This window comes from Ursus arctos, unplaced genomic scaffold (assembly GCF_023065955.2).
Source record: "Ursus arctos isolate Adak ecotype North America unplaced genomic scaffold, UrsArc2.0 scaffold_12, whole genome shotgun sequence".
In the NCBI taxonomy this organism is placed as follows: Eukaryota; Metazoa; Chordata; class Mammalia; order Carnivora; family Ursidae; genus Ursus; species Ursus arctos.
This window is the reverse complement of record NW_026622786.1, coordinates 2,737,327-2,757,224: the sequence shown is the minus strand read 5'-3', so window position 1 is coordinate 2,757,224 and position 19,898 is coordinate 2,737,327. Positions and strand designations below refer to the sequence as shown.

Below are 19,898 nucleotides of genomic sequence, written 5' to 3'. Positions count from 1 at the left end.
GGTTTGACATTTTTCTTTGAGATTTGGGGCTTTGACCAAGGGCTCCTGACTTCTGTGGTGAGCGCAACTAGGAGGGAACTTCTCCAGGAGCTGAAACTGCTGCTTTGTGGAACAGGCCTATGGTTGGAAAATGTAAATTTTCTCCAGCAGAGACCCTTCTACGTGACTGTCCAGGGCTGAAGGTGAAACCAACGACAGGATGCAGAAAGGAATCCTGGGTCGATCTCTGAAGATCTGATTGTATTGGCTTTTGGTTTAAGTGCGAGGGGGAGCGAGGGGACTGTGTGCGCCTTCCCATTTCTGAGGCACAGATACCACACCACCCGTCGTGTCCCTTCCTTGTGACCACTTACACTTGCCTCTCTTCCAAACATTCCTTTTTTTTTTTTTATCTTTGTCCCCAGTATTATGTTTTTGTTTTCCAGTTTAATAAAGTATGGTTTCCTTTGTTGTGTGGTTGACTTTCCCCCTCACACTGATCTGATCCAGGTGTCCCCTTTGACTTCAGCATTCAGTGTCACTGAAGGCAATCTGAGCCTCTCAGATCTCCATGACCTTGTGGGTTTTCTGTTTGATCCTTTGTGTGATTCAGTTTTGAAAAGGGATGATGGGTGGGGTGCAGAGAAGATACTCAAGGAGTGGTTGGTAATGAAGTGAGATATATTGTATGGATAATAATTTGTGTATGCAAAAAGTTGTACAATTGTAAGTGAAGAAGCATTTTTAAAGCAAGCGTAGAGCGGCCGCCTGGATGACTCAGTTAAGTGTCCAACTCTTGATTTTGGCTCAGGTCTCATGATCTCAGGGTTGTGAGATTAAACCCGACGTTATGCTCCACTTTGGGCGTGGAGCCTACTTAAGATTTTCTGCCCGCCCCTCAAAAAAATTTTAAGCAAGCATAGAGTTGGCAGGGGCGGTGTTGGTAGGGTTCCTTCTGGTCAGTTCTTTACCCCATCTACCCTTCTTGCTGCATGTTGGCAGCCTGTCATACATAAGCCACACTTAACCCCCTTCTCTTGCCCCATCCCTTTTTCATACCCCAGTGAAGCTTAATAAATGGAATGTTGGCTTTAAGGGGTAAAGAGAGAGTCACTGGATCTAGCCCCCGCCTGGGTCACTGGCAGGGTAGAAGGCTCTAAATAGCTGTCATTACATGAAGCTACACGCATGTGTCACCGGACACTTCAGAAATAGCCTAGGAACACACCCACTATGTAGGGTGTTAAAATTGTACTGGCTGCTTCTGGAATCTTGCTCACCCTTTTCCTTGTCCCCTCCTGGAACCTTGACTTGGCCAACTGATTTTCTCCATCTCCAAGGAAGCAACAGCTTTTAGACTCACACAGTGGTCTTTCTGCGCATGTTGAAAATGCATAACTTCATCCCCTAAAATTGTTTTTATTTAAGCCAATCTTGTATAAGAGGGATGAGTTACCCTCCTCATGTATGTAGACAGTAACACGAACACCATCCAAATGGGTTTTGGGGAATTGGGGCGTTTCTCATACTTGCTTATGAGTAACTGTATAGACAAGTCTGGTCAGCTGCAGTTCACAATTGCCAAGTAATAACTCATTGAGACTGCATAGACAGCTCCAAGAGATTCACCTGCAAGTGAGCTAGCAGCTCTTAAGTATTAAAACAATCTGTTCTCCCTCTTTAGAAGTAAGGAGAAATACACATGCTTTAAAGGAAAGGAGCAAGTGCAATGTAAAATTAAGTATCAAATTGCTTCTGACTAACGGCGGGGGAGCATTTTATGCTTGGTTGCAAGTCCACAGAAAAGGGTGTAAGAAGGCTGATACCTATTTAGGAATTGATACTGCAGTTACCTTATGGCCCGATCATTTTATTTTGCTTTCTCTCCTTTCCCTTTGTTCACACTGTACCAAGAGTCAAAAGTTGAAAATACAGATGTGGGTGGAGGGGCTAGTGACCAGTGCCAACAGAGAAAACAAGTACAGGCTACAGGTTTTTGATTCACAGGGGTGCTGGCTAAACCAGTCTGCCCTGGGTCAGCTGGGTTCATAGCAAGTTAGATGTTCCAACAACTTTACTTCCTTCCTCATCCCCGTACTGTCCCCTTTATGCGAATTACTCAAATCCTTTGCTGCATAATTTGTGGGAAAGAGGAGCTAAGAGAACTTGAAACTTTCTATATCTTCCTTGCCATATTTCAGCTGGAATGGGTAGAAAGAAAGGAGCAGCGTCCAGTTCCTTGTTTCTTCCTTCCCTGGCCAGGAATCCTTTACACTTAGGTGAAACAACACTTCAGATCCTGTATCTTCTAGATAACCAGATCATTGCCATGGGCAGTAGAGCTTAGTGAGGGATTAATTTGAAATCTTGATTATCGTGTAGTGGGCCTTAGTCATACATTGCCTTCAAGAGATGTATCTAGGACTTTCACAGTACTTTGCTCTTGCCTTTGTTTTTTACTTCAACATCAACCTAAGCTGACACATTCCTGCACTGGCTCCTGTGTTTGGCCTCACCTGACAAATCAGGGTCATTTAAAGGGCGGGGGGAGGGGAGAGGATGGAGATGGCTGTTTCTGTTTCTATTCTACGGACTTGGACTAGTTGTCTTGGAGTAAGGGAAGTCATAGTAGAGATTCTAGGTAAGCCGAAGCCTTTGTTTTCAAAACATTTCAACTCATCCCTATGCCCTGGTAGGAAGCTTACCCCTCTTTTTTTTTTTTTTTTTTTTTAATCAAATGTGGCTACACTTAAAGCAAAGTTTCTTGGCATCTTAAAGCTTGGCCCCATCCCACATCTTCATCACTAAGGAGTTGTGGGGTTTTTTTGTTTGTTTTGTTTTGGTTTTTGTTTTTAAATAAACCTAACCTCCCCACACTTGCACTTTTAGCCACTTGGCTAGTTCTCTGGGCTTCGAAAGCATTTGGTGACAATGACATAAACCTTTCTTTATATATTTTATCCTCTTAAATTTCTCTTTTTTACCTCTGGTATCTTTCTTACTTTGGTGCAGGGAAATTTTTGTGAAGAGCTAAGAGATTTGGAGGTATATGTTGATCCTGATGACAAGTGGAAATGTACGTTACCTTCAGTGGAGAGCATTCTTACATATAGTTTAGGAATATAAAAATAATACCTGTTCAACCAAAGTTTTAGCTAACTTGTGATGTTTATTCTAAAAGCGGAGTAAAGCTGAGAATTTCCTAAAATGTGACCAGTGGTCTAGGATACCCTTAACTGAAGATTGCCTTTTCCTTGGACGTCTCTGAAATCTGGTGGCATTATTTCCTGAACACTTATTTTTCCTTAACTTTGGTTAGAGAAAATCTGGTAAGACACTTCCTTTCTTGGCTTTTTATTGGACCCCTCTTTTCACTCTATATTAAAGGCCTGTTTGGCCCTCCAAGTGATGTACCCTGCAGAGAAAAAGGAGCTCTGCTACGAAACATGATGCATCAGGACTATTCTGGTTGCTGAAAGGCAGCATGGCATGGCATAACACAGGCTTTGGATTCAGATGGGCTAAGGCTTGACTTTTCTGAGTATTGTTTTCCATGTTTTAAAGGGAGCATAAAAAGAGCTATTACTTGTCAGGGTTGTTCTTTGAATTAAGTAAGATAGTGAAGGCGAGGCACTTGGCACATAGTAGGTGTTTGGTGATACTCTGAATGGAAGGTAAGAGCAGTTTTAGGGATACATGTTTCCCAGACAGAGTAATGGGTTAAAATTCCCTGAGGCTGAGACACGGTAGTTACAAATCAGATATTGTAAAAGAACCGGTGATAAATCAGTTGGCCCTAGCTAGCTTGCTATTCCTTGTTTGCTGGCTGGCTTGTTTCCTACAAGAAGAATGGAATAACTCCTGACATTCCTTCCTCCCTCCACTGCAACACAAGTTAGATAGGTGATGATGTAGTCGTTGACTGATGGGCATCCCATGAGCCCTCAGTTCAGTGCATTGCACACAGTAAGTCAGTACATGTTTGAGGGATGAGTGCAGGGAACTGCCGTAAGTGTAGCCTATTTATTCTACCAACCCTTTACTATCCTAAAAGAGGACAAGGTAGAATGATTAAAGAATGTATGTGTCAGTAAATGTATCCCTTGAAGTTTTAAGTCAATACAGTGATTGATACGTTCTTAATTCAATGATTATAGAGAATCTATCATTTTGTTACCTGCAATATAACCTTCCCATCCCTTTTGGTGCAAAGCCATGGGGAAAATTCTGCCTGTTGTCCCACTTTCTGAGTGTCATTTTTAAATCCTGTCTGCCTTTTTCCAGTGCTCCAGACCACCCCTCCCACACACAAGTAATTTTCCTCTTCCACAGTCTTGTCTATTTCTTTTTGTATTTCAGGATGTCAGGAGATGGAACCAAGATCCAGAGTGGTGCCGGTGACTCAAGTCAACTGCTGCCTGCCCCAGAAAGAACCTCTGGCCTCTGGAAGCCTAGATTAAACAGCTCTCCCTGACAGTTCTTCCTCCACAACCCTTGATTCCACTACCACTGGAAACTTGAGAACCATCTCTAACCATCCCCACCCCCAGGTGAGGGGACGAAGGGGAATTACTGAGAAACTTACAGTTGCCCCAAAGTCCATTTCCCCTCATATTTGATCACAAATGTGACCATGTTTCAATTTTTTTTAAGATTTTATTTATTTATTTGACAGAGATAGAGACAGCAAGTGAGAGAGGGAACACAAGCAGGGGGAGTGGGAGAGGAAGAAGCAGGCTCATAGCGGAGGAGCCTGATGTGGGGCCCGATCCCACAACGCCGGGATCACGCCCTGAGCCGAAGGCAGACGCTTAACCGCTGTGCCACCCAGGCGCCCCACCATGTTTCAATTTTTACTGTGCAAAATAAATATACCTAGTCCTCCGTCCTCGATAATGCAGGGAGTGGGAAGGGAAGAGATAAAGAAAGTGGAGTGCTAGGATGGGAATGAGAGGCAAGGTCTTGTGTAGGAAGCAGACAGCTAAGATTCTAGGGTCAGGCACCTCTTTCTGAAGTGATGGGAGAGTATATTGGAAGTAAACTCTATTGCTAGAGAAAGCATGGTGTGATAGGAGAGTGTAAGACTTGGATTCAAAATCTAGCATCAGCACTTACTGTTTGACCTTAAGTCACTTACCGTCTCTGACCTTAAATTCTTCCATGTGTAGGATTAAGAGGCCTCTAAGGTCCCCCTTAAGCACTATGACTATGAAGAGATTCCATGAAGTGCGCTGTGCAGATTCTTTGCTCCAGTCCCAACGCTGTTAAATTCATTTATTCTAACAGCTTGTCGCTATTGTAGCCCGTTACTGTGGACCACGCACGATTTACATGAAATTAACTTCAACAATTGGGAGTGTTACTAGTATTATTCCCATTTTATAGATGAGGAAATTGAAGCTTAGAAGAAATTAAGTAATCTACCTAAAATTACAGAGTGAATGAGAAATCCAGGATTTACGCTATCTGGTTCCAAAGACGTGGTTCATACCTGTTTTCTACCTGCCAGTAAAGACTATGTAAGAGAAAACCTATGTTTAAAAGGAAACGACTAGCTACTCTTCCCGTCTGTTTTTCTCCCACTCTCGTTACTCAAGAGTTTTCCTGCCCCAGTCCTCACAGTTCAGGATATGTTATTGCTACTTCGGGCTGAAACTTCAGGTTTCGGGATTGCGGGTGTGTGTAACAGTTTAGGTCTTCCGCTCATCCGGAACCACCTACACCGCTGCTGGTGCTGTGTGGGGCGTACCTCTTCGGAGTTCCTGGAGGTGGTCTCAGACTAGAGTGGCAGCTATAGGAACCAATAAGCATGGGTGTTGTTGGGCCGGAAGCCAATGAGGAATTCGGTGAAGGAGAAAAGACCGTAATTTGTTTAAGGATGTAGGCACAGGTCTGAAGGAACATGGGGTTTTATCGGAGGTGCCTGCGGCTCCTGCTCCCAGGCTTGCAAACCTGCGGGCTACACACGGTGCGTGAGGTACCCAAAAGTTATGAACCGCGTTGGACCCAGCCCAGCTGAGGTCCAAGATGTAGGCTCTCAACCCAGCCTGACACCCCCTACCCCTGCCGTGAGTCCCTGGCCCCGGCTACCGTAAGCCCTTCGTTGCAGCCATTTTTTCCCTAGGGTCCACAGACTGGGGAGCATAGGATTTCCAGCCCTGTTACCACCCCGTCCTCTTACAGACTAGAGATTAGGACCAAGATCACTTCAATATTCTCACCTCCCACTAGCCCCAATCCCAGAAAGGAATGATGAGACCCCTGTTACCTTCTAACCTCTTTCTCTCCCTCCAGGCAGCTGTGCCGACCCCTCCACACTGGTTGGCAGAGCGGCTTGGCCTTTTTGAGGAGCTATGGACTGCTCAAGTAAAGAGGTTAGCAAGTATGGCACAGGAGGAACACCGGACTATTAAGATATCACTCCCTGGAGGCCAGAAAGTGGATGCTGTGGCGTGGAACACAACCCCTTACCAACTAGCCCAGCACATCAGGTACCAGACCCGTTTTACCTGCCAGGATTATCCTTCTTCCTCTGTACTTCGCAGGACTTGAGCAGGGAATGAAAATTCTGCTTGCTTCTCTTCCATCCCTATCAAGATTGCCTTTTCCTGGGGATTCATTTTTATCTGCATTAGTTTCAGAGTGTCTATCCTTCACTTATTATCCACTGGGAAAGAAATGATAGGTTTTATTGCTCTGATGACACCTTTCCCCATTCTCAAGTTTGGAGTTGTTTCTTCCCCTGTGGGTTGTAACCATGTCTTTTTCTTTATCCTCACCCCTCGCCTCGCCAAGTTCAACACTGGCAGATACGGCAGTGGCTGCACAAGTGAATGGAGAACTTTATGATCTGGAGCGGCCCTTGGAGACAGATTCTGACCTCAGGTTTCTGACATTCAGTTCTGCAGAGGGCAAAGCAGTAAGTTTCTTCCTTTTGGGGAATACTGTGGCAACTAAACTAAGGGATATATATATTTTTTTAATTTTTAAGATTTTTATTTATTTGAGAGACAGTGAGAGAGAGAGAAAAGGAGCAGGGGGAGGGGCAGAAGGAGAAGCAGCCTCCCCGCTGAGCAGGGAGCCCTGTGCCAGCTCGATCCCAGCACCCTGGGATCATGACCTGAGCCGAAGGCAGGTGCTTAACTGACTGAGCCACCCAGGCGCCCTTTTATTTATTTATGTGTGTGTGTGTGTGTGTGTGTATATATATATATATATATATATATATATACTTTTTTTTTTTTAAGATTTATGTATTTATTTTAGAGAGAGAAAGAGTGCAGGGGTGGGGTGTGTGGAGGGCCAGAGTGGGAGAGAGAGAGAAACCCAACAGTGTCTTGTGCAGCGCGCAGAGCCCAACACAGGGCTCCATCTCAGGACCTTGAGATCACAACCTGAGCAAAAAGAATCGGACGCTTAACCAACTGCATCACCCAGGCCCCCCTAAACTATGGGATATTTAAGTGGGCATATTTTTAGTTTAGTTTCTTTTGCCTCAGTTTCTCCATTTGCAGTTGGGAGAGAGAGATACCACAGATTGCTTGTCTTGACTAGCCCTGGCTAAGCTAGAAATTTAGGATGGAAGTTTTCAGCCTAGATCTATCAAGTAGACATCATTTGTGCTAGCCAAAAGGAGAGATCATAAGCTGAAAATAGAAAGATAATATGCCAGTTCAGTCCCCTCAACTCTACAGACATACATTATAAGTCATCTGTAGCGTGTATTTTTTAATTCTTTTTTTTAAAAATTATTTATTTATTTGAGAGAGAGACAGTGAGTGAGCGAGAGCACGAGCAGTGGAGAGAGAGAGAGAAGCAAGCTCCCTGCCGAGCTGGGAACCAGACATGGGGCTCGATCCCAGGACCCCGGGATCGTGACCTGAGCCGAAGACATATGCTTATCCGGCTGAGCCACCCAGGCGCCCCTATATTTTTTAATTCTAACTTGATTACCACAACTGAGCACACAACTGGCCTCTTTCCCACTTTATCTTCTCCACGTCAGCTTAGGTAATACGGAGCTTATCTGTTAGGATGCAGAAAAATGGAATTTTGTCACTTACGTATAGATGTGACCAAATCCTAGAGGAGGGGTTGCATCACACTAGATTCCTGGGGTAGAAGAAAAATAGAACTAAAAGACCATACAGAGCCTTTAGGAACTACCATCTTAAGTAGGTAGTTCACTCTGAAGCCCTAAAAGGGGATGTTGTAAGAGTAACAAAAGAAGACTGGGCTCCTACGTCTATGCTGTAGGACTGGGAAGCACCAAGGAGGGAGGCTGGGGGCTGCTGTCATCCGTGCATTGCTTGTACTAGCCTTTTGTTTTCTTTTCTATTCTGTTTTTTTTTTTTTTTTTTTTTCTTTTACTATTTAGGGTTCACGCCCAAGGTCAGGTTCCCCATTTTGTGGTAGTTATTTGTAGAAGAGCCATACCGGTTTCACAGCAGCTTCTCTGAGGAGAAGATCAGAGAGTGAGCAGGTAAAGGAAAAGGTTATGAACTCCTTTCTTGTGAACCCAGGTGTTCTGGCACTCCAGCACCCATGTCCTGGGGGCAGCAGCTGAACAACTCCTTGGTGCTGTCCTCTGCCGAGGTCCAAGTACAGAATGTGGCTTCTACCATGATTTCTTCCTGGGAAAGGAGCGGTGAGTAGTGTAAGGGAAGAGAATGATTCTGGGGTGGTTTCTTTCTTTTTTAGATATTTCACCGTATTTTATTTCATTTTTCAACTTTCGGAGTGCATTGACAAAGTAACATATTTAAAGTGTACAGTGCTCGCTTCGGCAGCACGTGTACCAAAGCGTACAACGTAAGGGGTCCTGGCTGGCACAGTCAGAAGAGCATGGGACTCTTCATCTCAGGGCTGTGAATTCAAGCCCCATTTTGGGTGTAGAAACGACATAAAGAAATAAACTTTTAAAAATAAAAAAATGTACAACCTAGTAACTTGATGTTTGTACACATTGTGAAAGGGTTCCCACAGTTGAGTTCATTAGCGCATTCATCATCTTACTTCCTTGCTTTGTCTTTGTGTGTGTGTGAGAACGCTTAAGGTTTGCTCTTACAGATTTCAATATGTGTATATACAATATGGAATTATCAACTGTAGTCCCCATGCTCTTCATTAGCTCCTCAAACCTAATTCAGTTAATAACTGACTGTGTACTCTTTCACTGGGGTGGTTTCTGCCCCCTTTTTCTGGGGCATCAGGCACGTTCAATTTGGAGGTGAAAGTTTGGGGAAGGGCCTCTCCAGGCCTCAACTGTGACATTGGTGCCATTTTCTCCACTAGTCTATGCCTTTCCTTTTCTGTTTAATTCTGCTTGAAACTTCTCTAGTCTAAACTTTTACTTCATCCTTCATTACTATTGCTCTAATTTTGTCCATCCACGTTGCCTGCATCCAGCTTTTAATTTCATACCTTGAGCTATTGGTCCTGCTGGAAAATTTATACCTGATTTCCTAATTATGTTTTCTCTCAGTTTGTCTGTCTTTGCCAATAATTCTAGATGTCTCTGGAGAGCAGGATTTCAGCCCCTAGCCAATAGGTTTGGCACCCAGGTGATGCTTCTCAGCAGATGCAAGCCAACCAACTCTCCTCTTTCCAGAACAGTTCGGGGCTCAGAGCTGCCTGCTTTGGAGCGGATTTGCCAGGAACTTGCAGCTGCTGCTCAGCCCTTCCGGAGGTTAGAGGTGTCTCAGGATCAGCTTCGCCAGCTCTTCAAGGTGGGGTGGAGGTGCACACGTTTAGGAGGAAGACCTAGAAGCATGAGGGAAGAGGTAGCTCTCTCCCAGGACATCTATATAGGAAGAAAGACTTATCCTCACTCTCCTTCCAGGATAACCCCTTTAAGCTTCGCCTGATTGAGGAGAAAGTGACAGGTCCAACAGCAACAGTATATGGGTGAGAGTTGTCAAAATGGAGGGAAACAGGGAGGGGTGGGGCGCACCAAAGAAGGCCAGAAATGGGATGAGGGGAAGAAGGTAGAAGGTAATCTGTTGCTCCAGAAAAGGAAGAGGAACGGGAAATAGTTTTATCTCCCATTGCTCTTGCTTTCTCTGTAGAACAGTTCTTCACTTTTTTTCTATCTGCTGAAGACCATGAGACGGAGAACACTAGAAGCTTAAGAATTTGGAAATCACTAAGTGGCCTGTTCTTTCTCCCAGGTGTGGCATGCTGGTTGATCTTTGCCGGGGCCCCCACCTTCGGCATACTGGACAGATTGGAGGACTGAAGCTGCTGACGGTCAGTTGGGAGGGCAAGGTTAGGTTGAGACTCCTGTGTTCACTGGGATGAACAGGGGAATGGGAAGATGATCTCCCTCAGCCCCTTCTCTCCTCTGATAGCTGAGTGGGGACTCCAGAAAGCATGATTTTTAGTTCCTGCCTTCTGCAAACTCCCAGTCTGATGGCAGTTGCTGGACACCCTGCCAGGGCCCAGAAGCCAAGTCACATTCTGTAGTTGAACTTCAGTGGTAGGGAGATGGAGAGGGAGCGTGTGAACAGGTTGAACAGGGTCACATGGGGGAGGTTTCTGTGGAGAGAGGGTGTATAGAACACCATTTGACAGGTACAGGGAGAATACTATAAGTCAAAGGCATGCCTTTTATGAAAATACTGTTCTTGGGCCAGGTGAGTTATTTATTAGGTGGAACGAAGCAGGGACCAAGGGGAGAGGCAGGTATATACAGCCAAAAGCGCTGGACTGAAACCCTAGCCATTTGTGCTTAGTCCTAGCTCTGCGACCAGTGAAGTATATGGCCTTGGGTAGATCTCCTTACGCATTTTCCCTACCTGTAAAATAAGGTTGCCGTTAATTCCTGTCCTGCCAATAAATCCACGTCACAGAGACAAAGCTAACACAGGAGAAAGCGTTTGAGGAAAAGTTGAAAGTGCTATAAAACATAGGCTCTTTCTTGTTAAATTGTTCAAGAAAAGAGCAGGCAGAGGCATTTGAATTTCATGTGACCAGGAGGAGGACATAGTGTGGTAGATTGATAAGTAGATGGATAGACTGACATTTGACCAGAGCTTAAGGTTACTCTGCTGAGCAGTCCTTGATTAGAAGTGCGGCGGGGGACGAGGGGGGGTCCTCAGTACAAGGGTGCCCGAGGGAGAATGGGAAGAAAAAGAGGTAGCAGGATAAAGTTGGGCTTGAGGAGGACCCAAGTGGGGATTAGGAGTCCAGGCATCTCTAAGCGGGGGATAGTGGTATCGTGCTGGTGGAGGCAGTGGGAAACAGCGCTGAGACCGGATATTTGTGGAGCTTAAGCTCAGTATCAGATAAGCACCATCAGAGGAGAGCTTAGGTACCTGCAGTCCCCCCATCTTCTCTCTGACTCCCTGTGTCCTCCCATAGAACTCGTCATCCGTGTGGAGGTCCTCGGGTGCCTCAGAGACACTGCAGCGAGTGTCAGGGATCTCCTTCCCCACAGCAAAGGAGCTGAGGGCCTGGGAGGAATGGAAGGAGGAAGCGGAGTTACGGGACCACCGGCGCATTGGGAAGGTACAGAGATTGGGAGAAGGGAAGTGGGTGTGAAGGAACCTGATGGTGAAGTTGGGAGCAGATGACGAATCTAAGAGATTGAGCAGCTCCATCAGTCGTTTCTTCTGGGTTCCAGAGTCCCCTTTCTCCCTTGAGTGACACTGCCATTCCTGCACAGGCACAGGAGCTCTTCTTCTTCCATGAACTGAGCCCCGGGAGCTGCTTCTTCCTGCCTCGAGGGACAAGGGTGTATAACACCCTGGTGGCTTTTATCAGGGTAAGGGGAACCCAAATCGAGAGGAAGGAAGACCAGGGAGGAAATCAGGGCCCAGAAGATGCCAAGTGTTAAAAGAGGGGGATTAAACTTAAACATTGTAAAGTGCTGGTGACCTTTAACAAGGTCCTAGGAAAGTGTGGTCCACGGGGTGGGAGTGTAGAGAGAGAGCATGGTACTTAACAGATTGTGGCTGAGATCAGCATGACCTGAGATCTCCGGAGAATCACACACCTGCCGCCCTGCCTCCTCTCCCCCAATCACTCTGCCCTTCCATGTCTACACTCTCCTCTCCAGGCCGAGTACGCCCGCCGTGGTTTCTCAGAAGTGAAAACCCCCACGCTGTTTTCTACGAAACTCTGGGAGCTGTCAGGACACTGGGAACATTATCAGGAAGACATGTTTACCCTGCAGCCCCCAGGCTCTGACAGGCCTGCCAGCTCCCCGAGTGACCACCCTACCAGCCATCCCACAGACACACTTGCCCTCAAGCCCATGAACTGCCCTGCACACTGGTGAGCTAGGAGCCAGGAGGCCTGGGTCCTCCCTGCTGTTGCTAAGAAATGTACTTTCGGCCAGGCGGGGCTCAAGTTGTGCCAGGTGGGGTGGACAGGACTCAGTGGGAGGGCATGCTAAGGCTGAAGAGGGCGCTAGCTGATGATCCAGAGATCTAAGCAAGCACATTGGGAGAGGAGCAGTCTCGGGCTACTTTCCCTATGGCCCTGACCCTTCCGCACCCCATCCTCAGCCTGATGTTCGCTCACCGGCCCAGATCCTGGCGAGAGCTGCCGCTGCGACTGGCAGACTTCGGGGCCCTGCACCGGGCCGAGGCCTCTGGCAGTCTCGGGGGACTGACCCGGCTGCGGTGCTTCCAACAGGATGACGCTCACATCTTCTGTGCACCGGATCAGGTGGCCCTTCACCAGCACCACCTAAGCATTTGGGTTTTTTTTCTTTCTTTTTTTTTTTTTTTTGTGAGTAGAGCGATAGAAGTTTATTAAGTGAAGATACAGAAAAAGCTCTCAGGAGTGAGAGGGATCCTGACAGGGTTGCCCCGCCAAAGCATTTCTAAACCACGTTCCATTCTCGTAATGAGCCACGAACGTTCCCCACTGCCAGTCTCCCTCTTCTTATACTACAACTCAGTTATATGATAGCCCTAAGTGTCCTCTATGTTTCTGCTTGTGTTTCCCCCAGACTCCCATCACTCCAGAACTCTAGCACACAACTCACCCACTCTTATTTTCTGCCCCCAGCTTGAAGCAGAGATCCGAAGCTGTCTTGATTTCCTCCGTTCTGTCTATGCTGTCCTTGGCTTCTCATTCCGCCTGGTGCTATCCACCCGGCCATCTGGCTTCCTGGGAGAGCCTTGCCTTTGGGACCAGGCTGAGCAGGTAAGTAGGTGAAGAGGCAGATAAAGCATTCTGTGATGGGGGAGGGGAGATGGGAATGTGTGCCCTCCTTGGAGACATATGCTAAGCAAGTCATGTGTTGGGGACTGGAGGGATCTGTTGCTCATAAAGTCTAAGATGACATATTCCTCTCTTGTCTCATTCCTTCTGAAAGGTCCTTCAGCGGGCCCTGGAAGAATTTGGAGAGCCCTGGGACCTCAACCCTGGAGACGGTGCGTTCTATGGGCCTAAGGTAAGTTGGGGACCATGCTAAGAGTTTCATTTATTCATTTTTTGTTTTGTTTTATTAGATATTTAATAGACACAAAGGAATATTTTTAAACTTGTGTAGGATATAAAGAAGAGCAGTACATTTCCTGCCCCCATGAAGCTTGTGGTCTTGTGAAGGGTATGGGAGATAAATAGGCATTTTGGGGCCACTGAATCCGCACTGTGTAGATACCAAGGGAGCATGTCACTCAGGAGGGTCAGGAAAGGCTTCTTGCAGGATTCTCTTTCTAACCTGAAAGGTCATTGTGGGCCAAGTACAGAGGAGTTCTACGCAGGAACAGTGCAGGCAGAGGCTGAGGGCAGGGTAAAAGCTTGCAGGGCAAGTTAGAAGAAGTGGAAGGAGGTAGGGGGGATGAAAGGACTGGAAAGTTTCTGCTGGGTTCAGTGAAAAGACTGTTAGATATTGAAGGACCAGGGCGCCTGGGTGGCTCAGTCTGTTAAGCGTTAGCCTTCGGCTCAGGTCATGACTCCAAGGTCCTGGGATTGAGCCCTGAATCTGGCTCCCTGCTTGGAGGGAGCCTGCTTCTCCCTCTGCCTCTCCCGCTCCCCCTGCCTCTCCGGCTCCCCCTGCCTGTGCTCTCTCGCTGTCTCTGTCAGATAAATAAATAAAATCTTTAAAAAAAGATATTGAAGGACGATTTTTGGTAAAGTGGAGGCTGGGGTTGGAGTCAGAGGTGAATGAATGAACATAACCCTTTTGAGAGTTTTGGCTCTTAAAAAAGTAAAGGAGAGTAGCCAAAGGGGCCTGGGTAGTCAAAAGAGATTTTGATTGAAGGAAGAAATTTGAGAATGTTTAAACGCTCTGATGAGGGAGAGCCTGTTTGGGTCAGGGAGAAGTTGAAGTTGTAGAAGGGTTTCAGTAGAGGGAATTTCTTGGGGAGGTTTGAGGGGGCAGGATTGGGAACCCACAAGAGACCACCTTTGCCATCATTCTGGAGGCAGGAAGAAAGGTTGGGGGTACATGCAAGGAAGTCTGTAGATGTGGTGACAGGAAGTTGAGACATTTTTCTGTCTCGTGATATCATTATCTAATTTCCACGTGAGATCTGAGACAGGATCATTTGCTGAGATGGGAGTAGGGCATAGGAAAGTTGTCAGTGAGGGCAGTGAAGGTAGGAAGAGGAGAAAGCTTGAAAATGCTTGAGAACAAGACACAAAACTGACTAGGGCAGCAGAGGATTCTTGACAGTAGCAAGGGCCCCATTAAAGTTCAAAATAGAGCCTAGCATGGTGGCATCAATCCGCATTGATGCATCTGTGTGGTATGGGACATGCTGGGCAGCCCTGAGTGGTCCTATTGCAAGGCCAAGGAAGTGAGAGACCAGAGTGCCACCAGGTTGGGGTTTTGCCATGGGCATGTGGCAAGAGAACAACGGTGGAAGGGAACCAGGGAGAGTGGTTCCAGTTGCATGGGGAAAGAAGAAAAGGCGGGTAGGGGCTGTGAATGGGAGGGAACCTAAGAACTGAAAAGCCATTCGTAGGAATAGTTGTCCGAGCCAGAAGACCGAGGGCCCGTAACCAGGCAGGGTGTGTGATGCAGCGGCGGGACGTGCAGCCATTCTGGCGATGCCAAAATGAGGGCTGTCTCCATGCGTGAGTGCACGTGAGGGTCTCGGAGATGACGAGCTCACGGAATTCAGAGGCCAGGGTATGGGGGGGGTCATTCATGTCAGTGTGGTGTCCCTTAAAGTTGCACCGTTCCTGAGTAGAAAGAGCCACTGCTGGAGTGCCCAGTGAGCGAAGCAGAGTATGTTACAGCCATGGCACGTTTCTCAAGACAGCCTGGGCTGTGCGTGGGTAGAAGGTGGGTGGCACATTCCGTAGAGGCTGCTGCTTCTGGTTGCTCTTATGCCCTCCCATCTGTCTCCTCCAGATTGATGTGCACCTCCGTGATGCCCTGGGTAGGCCCCATCAGTGCGGGACAATCCAGCTTGACTTCCAGCTGCCCCTGAGATTTGGCCTCCAGTACAAGGGGTACAGAACCTTGCCCCCATCCCCTTTTCCCTTAGCTGCCACCAGAATAGGTGGAGAGCAACTTCCCCTTCTGTCTTTGTCCCTAAAAATGAAACCCGAATCCTCTACACCTTTGCTGGAGCTAAATATTTCTTGAAAACCGGAAGGTGACCTTGGGTGCACATTTTGTGACACTTCCTCTATTCCATCCACCCCTGTCTTTCCCTCCAAGGCAGGCGGGAGTCCCGGAGCGTCCAGTCCTCATTCACCGAGCCGTGCTAGGTTCTGTGGAAAGGATGTTGGGAGTGCTGGCGGAAAGCTGTGGAGGAAAATGGTGAGACCTCTGGCCCCAGATTTCTGTTCTGGTCCTCAGACCAGATAGTGAGTGCATGCTCCAGATCCTGGTCTCCTCAGATTCCCTCTTCTGTTTTCCTCTCAACTCGACTGTCTGCAGCCACACTTGTGGTCAGAGCCAGAGTAACTTAGTTTGCCTTCCTCCCCCCTCTCCACCAGGCCGTTGTGGCTGTCCCCGTTCCAGGTGGTTGTCATCCCAGTGGGAACTGAGCAAGAGGAATATGCCAGGGAGGTGAGGAGAAGCTGGGCAGTGTGCCCAGGGGATGAAGCAGGAGTACCTGGAGTCCAGGGCTGAGCAGTGGGTAGGAAGGGGTCACACGGCATAGTGCAAGGGAAATAGCACTTGGAGCCACAAGACTGGCCTCGAATGGCTGCCAGCCTTTATGCTGGAAATTCCACAGATGAGAAGTGAGACTTAATTCTTTGCCTGTGTAGATGCATGAAAATTAAACAAATTAACAAATGTTCAACGCTGACAACAGAGCACTTGGCACAAAAGGGGCCTGGATAAATGTTGGTTTCGTGTTTCCTTTCTAGAGAGAAGTAGGGATATGGATGGTACCAGAGTCAAGTAGCTGGTTGGGTAGCGCTGTGGCTAGAGCAGGCGGAGTCGGGGAGTTGGCGGCAGGCTGGGCTCCAGTAGGAAGCAGACAGAAACTTGGTTTCCAGTGGGAAGGGACCTCAGTGCAGATGAACAAGGAGGGGTTGTCCACGACAAACAGAACCTTGAGGCAGTGGATGGAGGAACAGATCCGGGGCATGGGGAAGATTGGTATCAGATTGTTCTAACTTCCCAGCCCCGTAGCTCCTGGCATCTAACCTCTGCCCTTCTGCCCCAGGTACAGCAGAGACTACAGGCTGCAGGACTGGTCTGTGACCTGGATGCCGACTTAGGACTGACACTCAGCCGGAGAGTCCACCGGGCTCAGCTCGCCCACTACAATTTTCAGTTCGGTGAGTGACCAGCAGCACAGGCCCTCAGAGTCCTGCACTCTCCACCGGCCTCCTCTGCTGTTCTTTCCTATTAGATTTGCTTATTTGCATATTTGGGTTAATTGGGGGTCGTTACCTGAGCCGGATTCAGGACACCTGAGCCATTTGGGTCCTAGGTTCCTTCACCCCCTGACAACCGGTTCTCACCCTCAGAAGAATTTCCTTTTTCTTCTTTTTTTCTACTACTATTTTATTCTTTGAGTTTGTGCTGAGTCATAGAGAATTACGTCACAGGCATGAAAAGCACTTTTTTACCAACGCCTAGTACAAAATAATATTCTCAGCAGAACAAAAAAAGTACAAAATCACAGACACTTGAGAAAACATTTGAGGAGATTTAGGTTATTACAACAAATGATAGAAAGTGAGCACCTTCAAGACGAAGGCTGGGGTTTGTGTGTAACCAGCCAGTGTTTGAATTCTACTTGCTGGGCCCATATTTTCAGACGTCTCCACTAAAGTGCCCCTTCAGACTGAGCTGGGAGAGTGTGAACCACATTGGCTCTGGGGATATTGCCCAAGGCTCACAGTATTTTGATGCAAACATAGCGTTTCTTTTTAGACTCATGTTTTATCCTTATAATTTTTGTATGTTCTGCCATTTATTCCTAATTATAAACATAGTAACTTTAACATTAATTTCTTTTTTAAATTAAATTTTAAAAAAGTTTAATTGACGTGTAGTTGACACGCAATGTTACATTAACTTCAGGTGTACAGCATAGTGACTTGACACTTCTGTGTATTACTCGGTGCTCATCACAGTAAATGTAGCTGCCATCTGTCACCATACAAAGTTATTACAATATTATTGATTGTATTCTCTATGGTGTATTTTTCATCCCTGTGACTTACTTATTTTATAATTGGAAGTTTGTACCTCTGATCCCCTTCACCTGTTCTGCCCATGCCCCCACCCTGCTCCCTTTGGCAACCACCATTTTTTTGTTCTCTGTGTTTATGAGATTGTTTCTGTTGGGTTTATGAGATTTGTTTTTTAGATTACACATATAAGTGAAATCATACAGGGAGTCTGGCTGGCTCATTTGGTAGAACATGTGGACTCTTGATCTCAGGGTTGTGAGTTCAAACCCCATATTAGGTGTAAAGCTTACTTAAAAAAAAAGTGAAATCATATGGTATTTGGCTTTCTCTGACTGCACATCTTTATCTCTGTATCTGTTGATGGACTCTTGTGTTGCTTCCGTATGTTGGCTATTGTTAATAATGCTACAGTAAACATAGGGGTGCATATATTTTTTTGAATTAGTGTTTTCTTTTGGCGGGGTGGGGGGTAAATACCATGCAGTGGAATTACTAGATCATATGGTATTTCTATTTTTAATTTTTTGAGGAACCTCCATACTGTTTCTACAATGGCTGCACCAGTTTGCATTCCCACCAACAGTGAACAAGAGTCCCTTTTCTTGCCAACACTTGTTATTTCTTGTCTTCTTGATACTAGCCATTCTGACTAGTGTGAGATGATATCTCATTGTGGTTTTGATTTGCATTTCCCTGACGATTAGTGTTGTTAAGCATATTTTTATGTGCCTGGTGGCCATCTGTATGTCATCTTTGGAAAAATGTCTGTTTAGGCCCTTTGCCAAGTTTCAAATAGACTTTTTGTTTTTTTGTTTTTGGTATTGAGTTGTGTGAGTTCTTTATATGTTTTGGATATTAATCCCTTGTCAGATATATCGTTCGTGAATATCTTCTTCCATTCAGTAGGTTGCCTTTTCATTGTGTTGATAGTTTCCTTTGCTGTGCAAAAAGCTTTTTTTTTTTTTTTTTTTTTTTTTTTGGCAAAAAGCTTTTTAGTTTGATGTGGTCCCAGTAATTTATTTTTGCTTTTGTTTCCCTTGCCTGAGGAGATGTATCCAGAATAAAGTTGCTAAAGCCAATGTCCAAGATATTCCCACCTATGTTTTCTTGTAGGAGTTTTATGGTTTCAGGAAAACAGTTTTCTTCTGACCCTCTTCCAAGCTCTTGGTGTCTGTTAGATTAATTAACCAAAGGAGCATTAGAGAGAAAGGGACAGGAAGGATTAATGAGGTGTTAATTAGTTAGCTTTGTTTGTTCTAGACCCAGATGGAGTCAGCCCTAAGGGATGATGAGAAAGACCTTAAGGAGAAGAGTCAGGCCACCTTGTTCCTTTTTTCATTTCTCCATTCAGAGTTCTGTCTTGAAGACAAGGAGCAGAAACTCCTCTTGTCAGATTACTCAGTTCTCTCATTTTACACACCCACTCACCCAATGGCACTTAGAGCAAGTTGCCCCATGACCCCCAGGGCTTGCCTGTGAGTCTTGTACTCCTGCCACCCTCCCCTCCCTCTAATGTCCACACACACACAGTTTCTCTCTGGGTCTGCTTCTTGGTCTGTTTGTCTCTCTCTGGCTGACCCTACTATCTCTGACCTCTAGGCTCCTGACTGGAAGTGATAAGGCATGGAGAGCATGTCTGGAACATTTCCTTATCTTGTCAGGATGATCGGGGAACTGGAGAGCAAGAGGCAGCTAAATATACTGTTTTCCTGAACTATTATCTGGGCTGTGCTCTCACCCTTCCTAAAGATTTAGCTCTCTCGAATTTTTGCATATCCCCTGTGGATGAATGTGCCCTGACGGTCCCAAGCCTCCCCTCTTCCTGCAGTGGTTGGCCAGAAAGAGCAGAGTAAGAGAACAGTGAACATTCGGACTCGAGATAACCGCCGACTTGGGGAGCGGGACTTGACTGAGGCTGTGCAACGGCTGCTGGAACTCCAGAACACCAGGGTCCCAGATGCTGAGGAAGTGTTCTGAGCTTTTGTATACAGATGTGGCAGGAGCCGCCAGCCGCCCTTCGTGTGGGAGACCTCGACCTAACTGCCAGAGTCTGAAGGCCCCCAGACCCATCAATTCATGGTGAGGCATGACATTGCTCTCCTGGAAAGACATTTGATCTGGGGGAAGCTGTATCTGTTTGGACGTGAGGAGAATGAAAGTATAAAGAATAAACTTGAAGCTCTCGGGTATGTGTCTTCATCTTCATCTCTGACTCCTGAGCAGGAGATAAAAGGGAGTTTGACTCGGTCTCCACCTCTTCTGTCCTGGGGCACTGGGGAAACAGAAAGGGGGCAGCCCTGGCCTCTCACTGGTAGGGGATCTCCTGGGGCAGCTGTCCTGTCCCCCGCCCT

General features: G+C 46.6%; 1 protein-coding gene across 3 annotated transcripts; it reads left to right on the top strand.

Moving 5' to 3' along the window:
* The first annotated feature begins 5,755 nt into the window (after positions 1-5,755).
* Positions 5,756-19,734, top strand: TARS2 (threonyl-tRNA synthetase 2, mitochondrial). Of its 3 annotated transcripts, none has more exons than XM_026486717.4 (18): positions 5,756-5,947; positions 6,274-6,470; positions 6,775-6,898; positions 8,502-8,626; positions 9,590-9,707; positions 9,821-9,885; positions 10,149-10,227; positions 11,341-11,487; positions 11,645-11,743; positions 12,038-12,255; positions 12,489-12,651; positions 12,997-13,134; positions 13,307-13,384; positions 15,296-15,396; positions 15,608-15,709; positions 15,889-15,961; positions 16,569-16,683; positions 19,376-19,734. In XM_026486717.4, exons 1-18 carry the CDS (start codon positions 5,882-5,884, stop codon positions 19,522-19,524), a joined length of 2,157 nt encoding a protein of 718 aa, XP_026342502.1. In that variant the 5' UTR covers positions 5,756-5,881; the 3' UTR covers positions 19,525-19,734. The 3 variants fall into 3 exon arrangements, 2 of the variants coding, with proteins under 2 accessions (XP_026342502.1, XP_026342501.1); XM_026486716.4 differs by having other exon boundaries at positions 5,860-6,047; XR_003312910.4 differs by lacking the exons at positions 5,756-5,947; positions 16,569-16,683; positions 19,376-19,734 and adding an exon at positions 5,955-6,047 and having other exon boundaries at positions 15,612-15,709.
* The last annotated feature ends 164 nt before the right edge of the window (positions 19,735-19,898 follow it).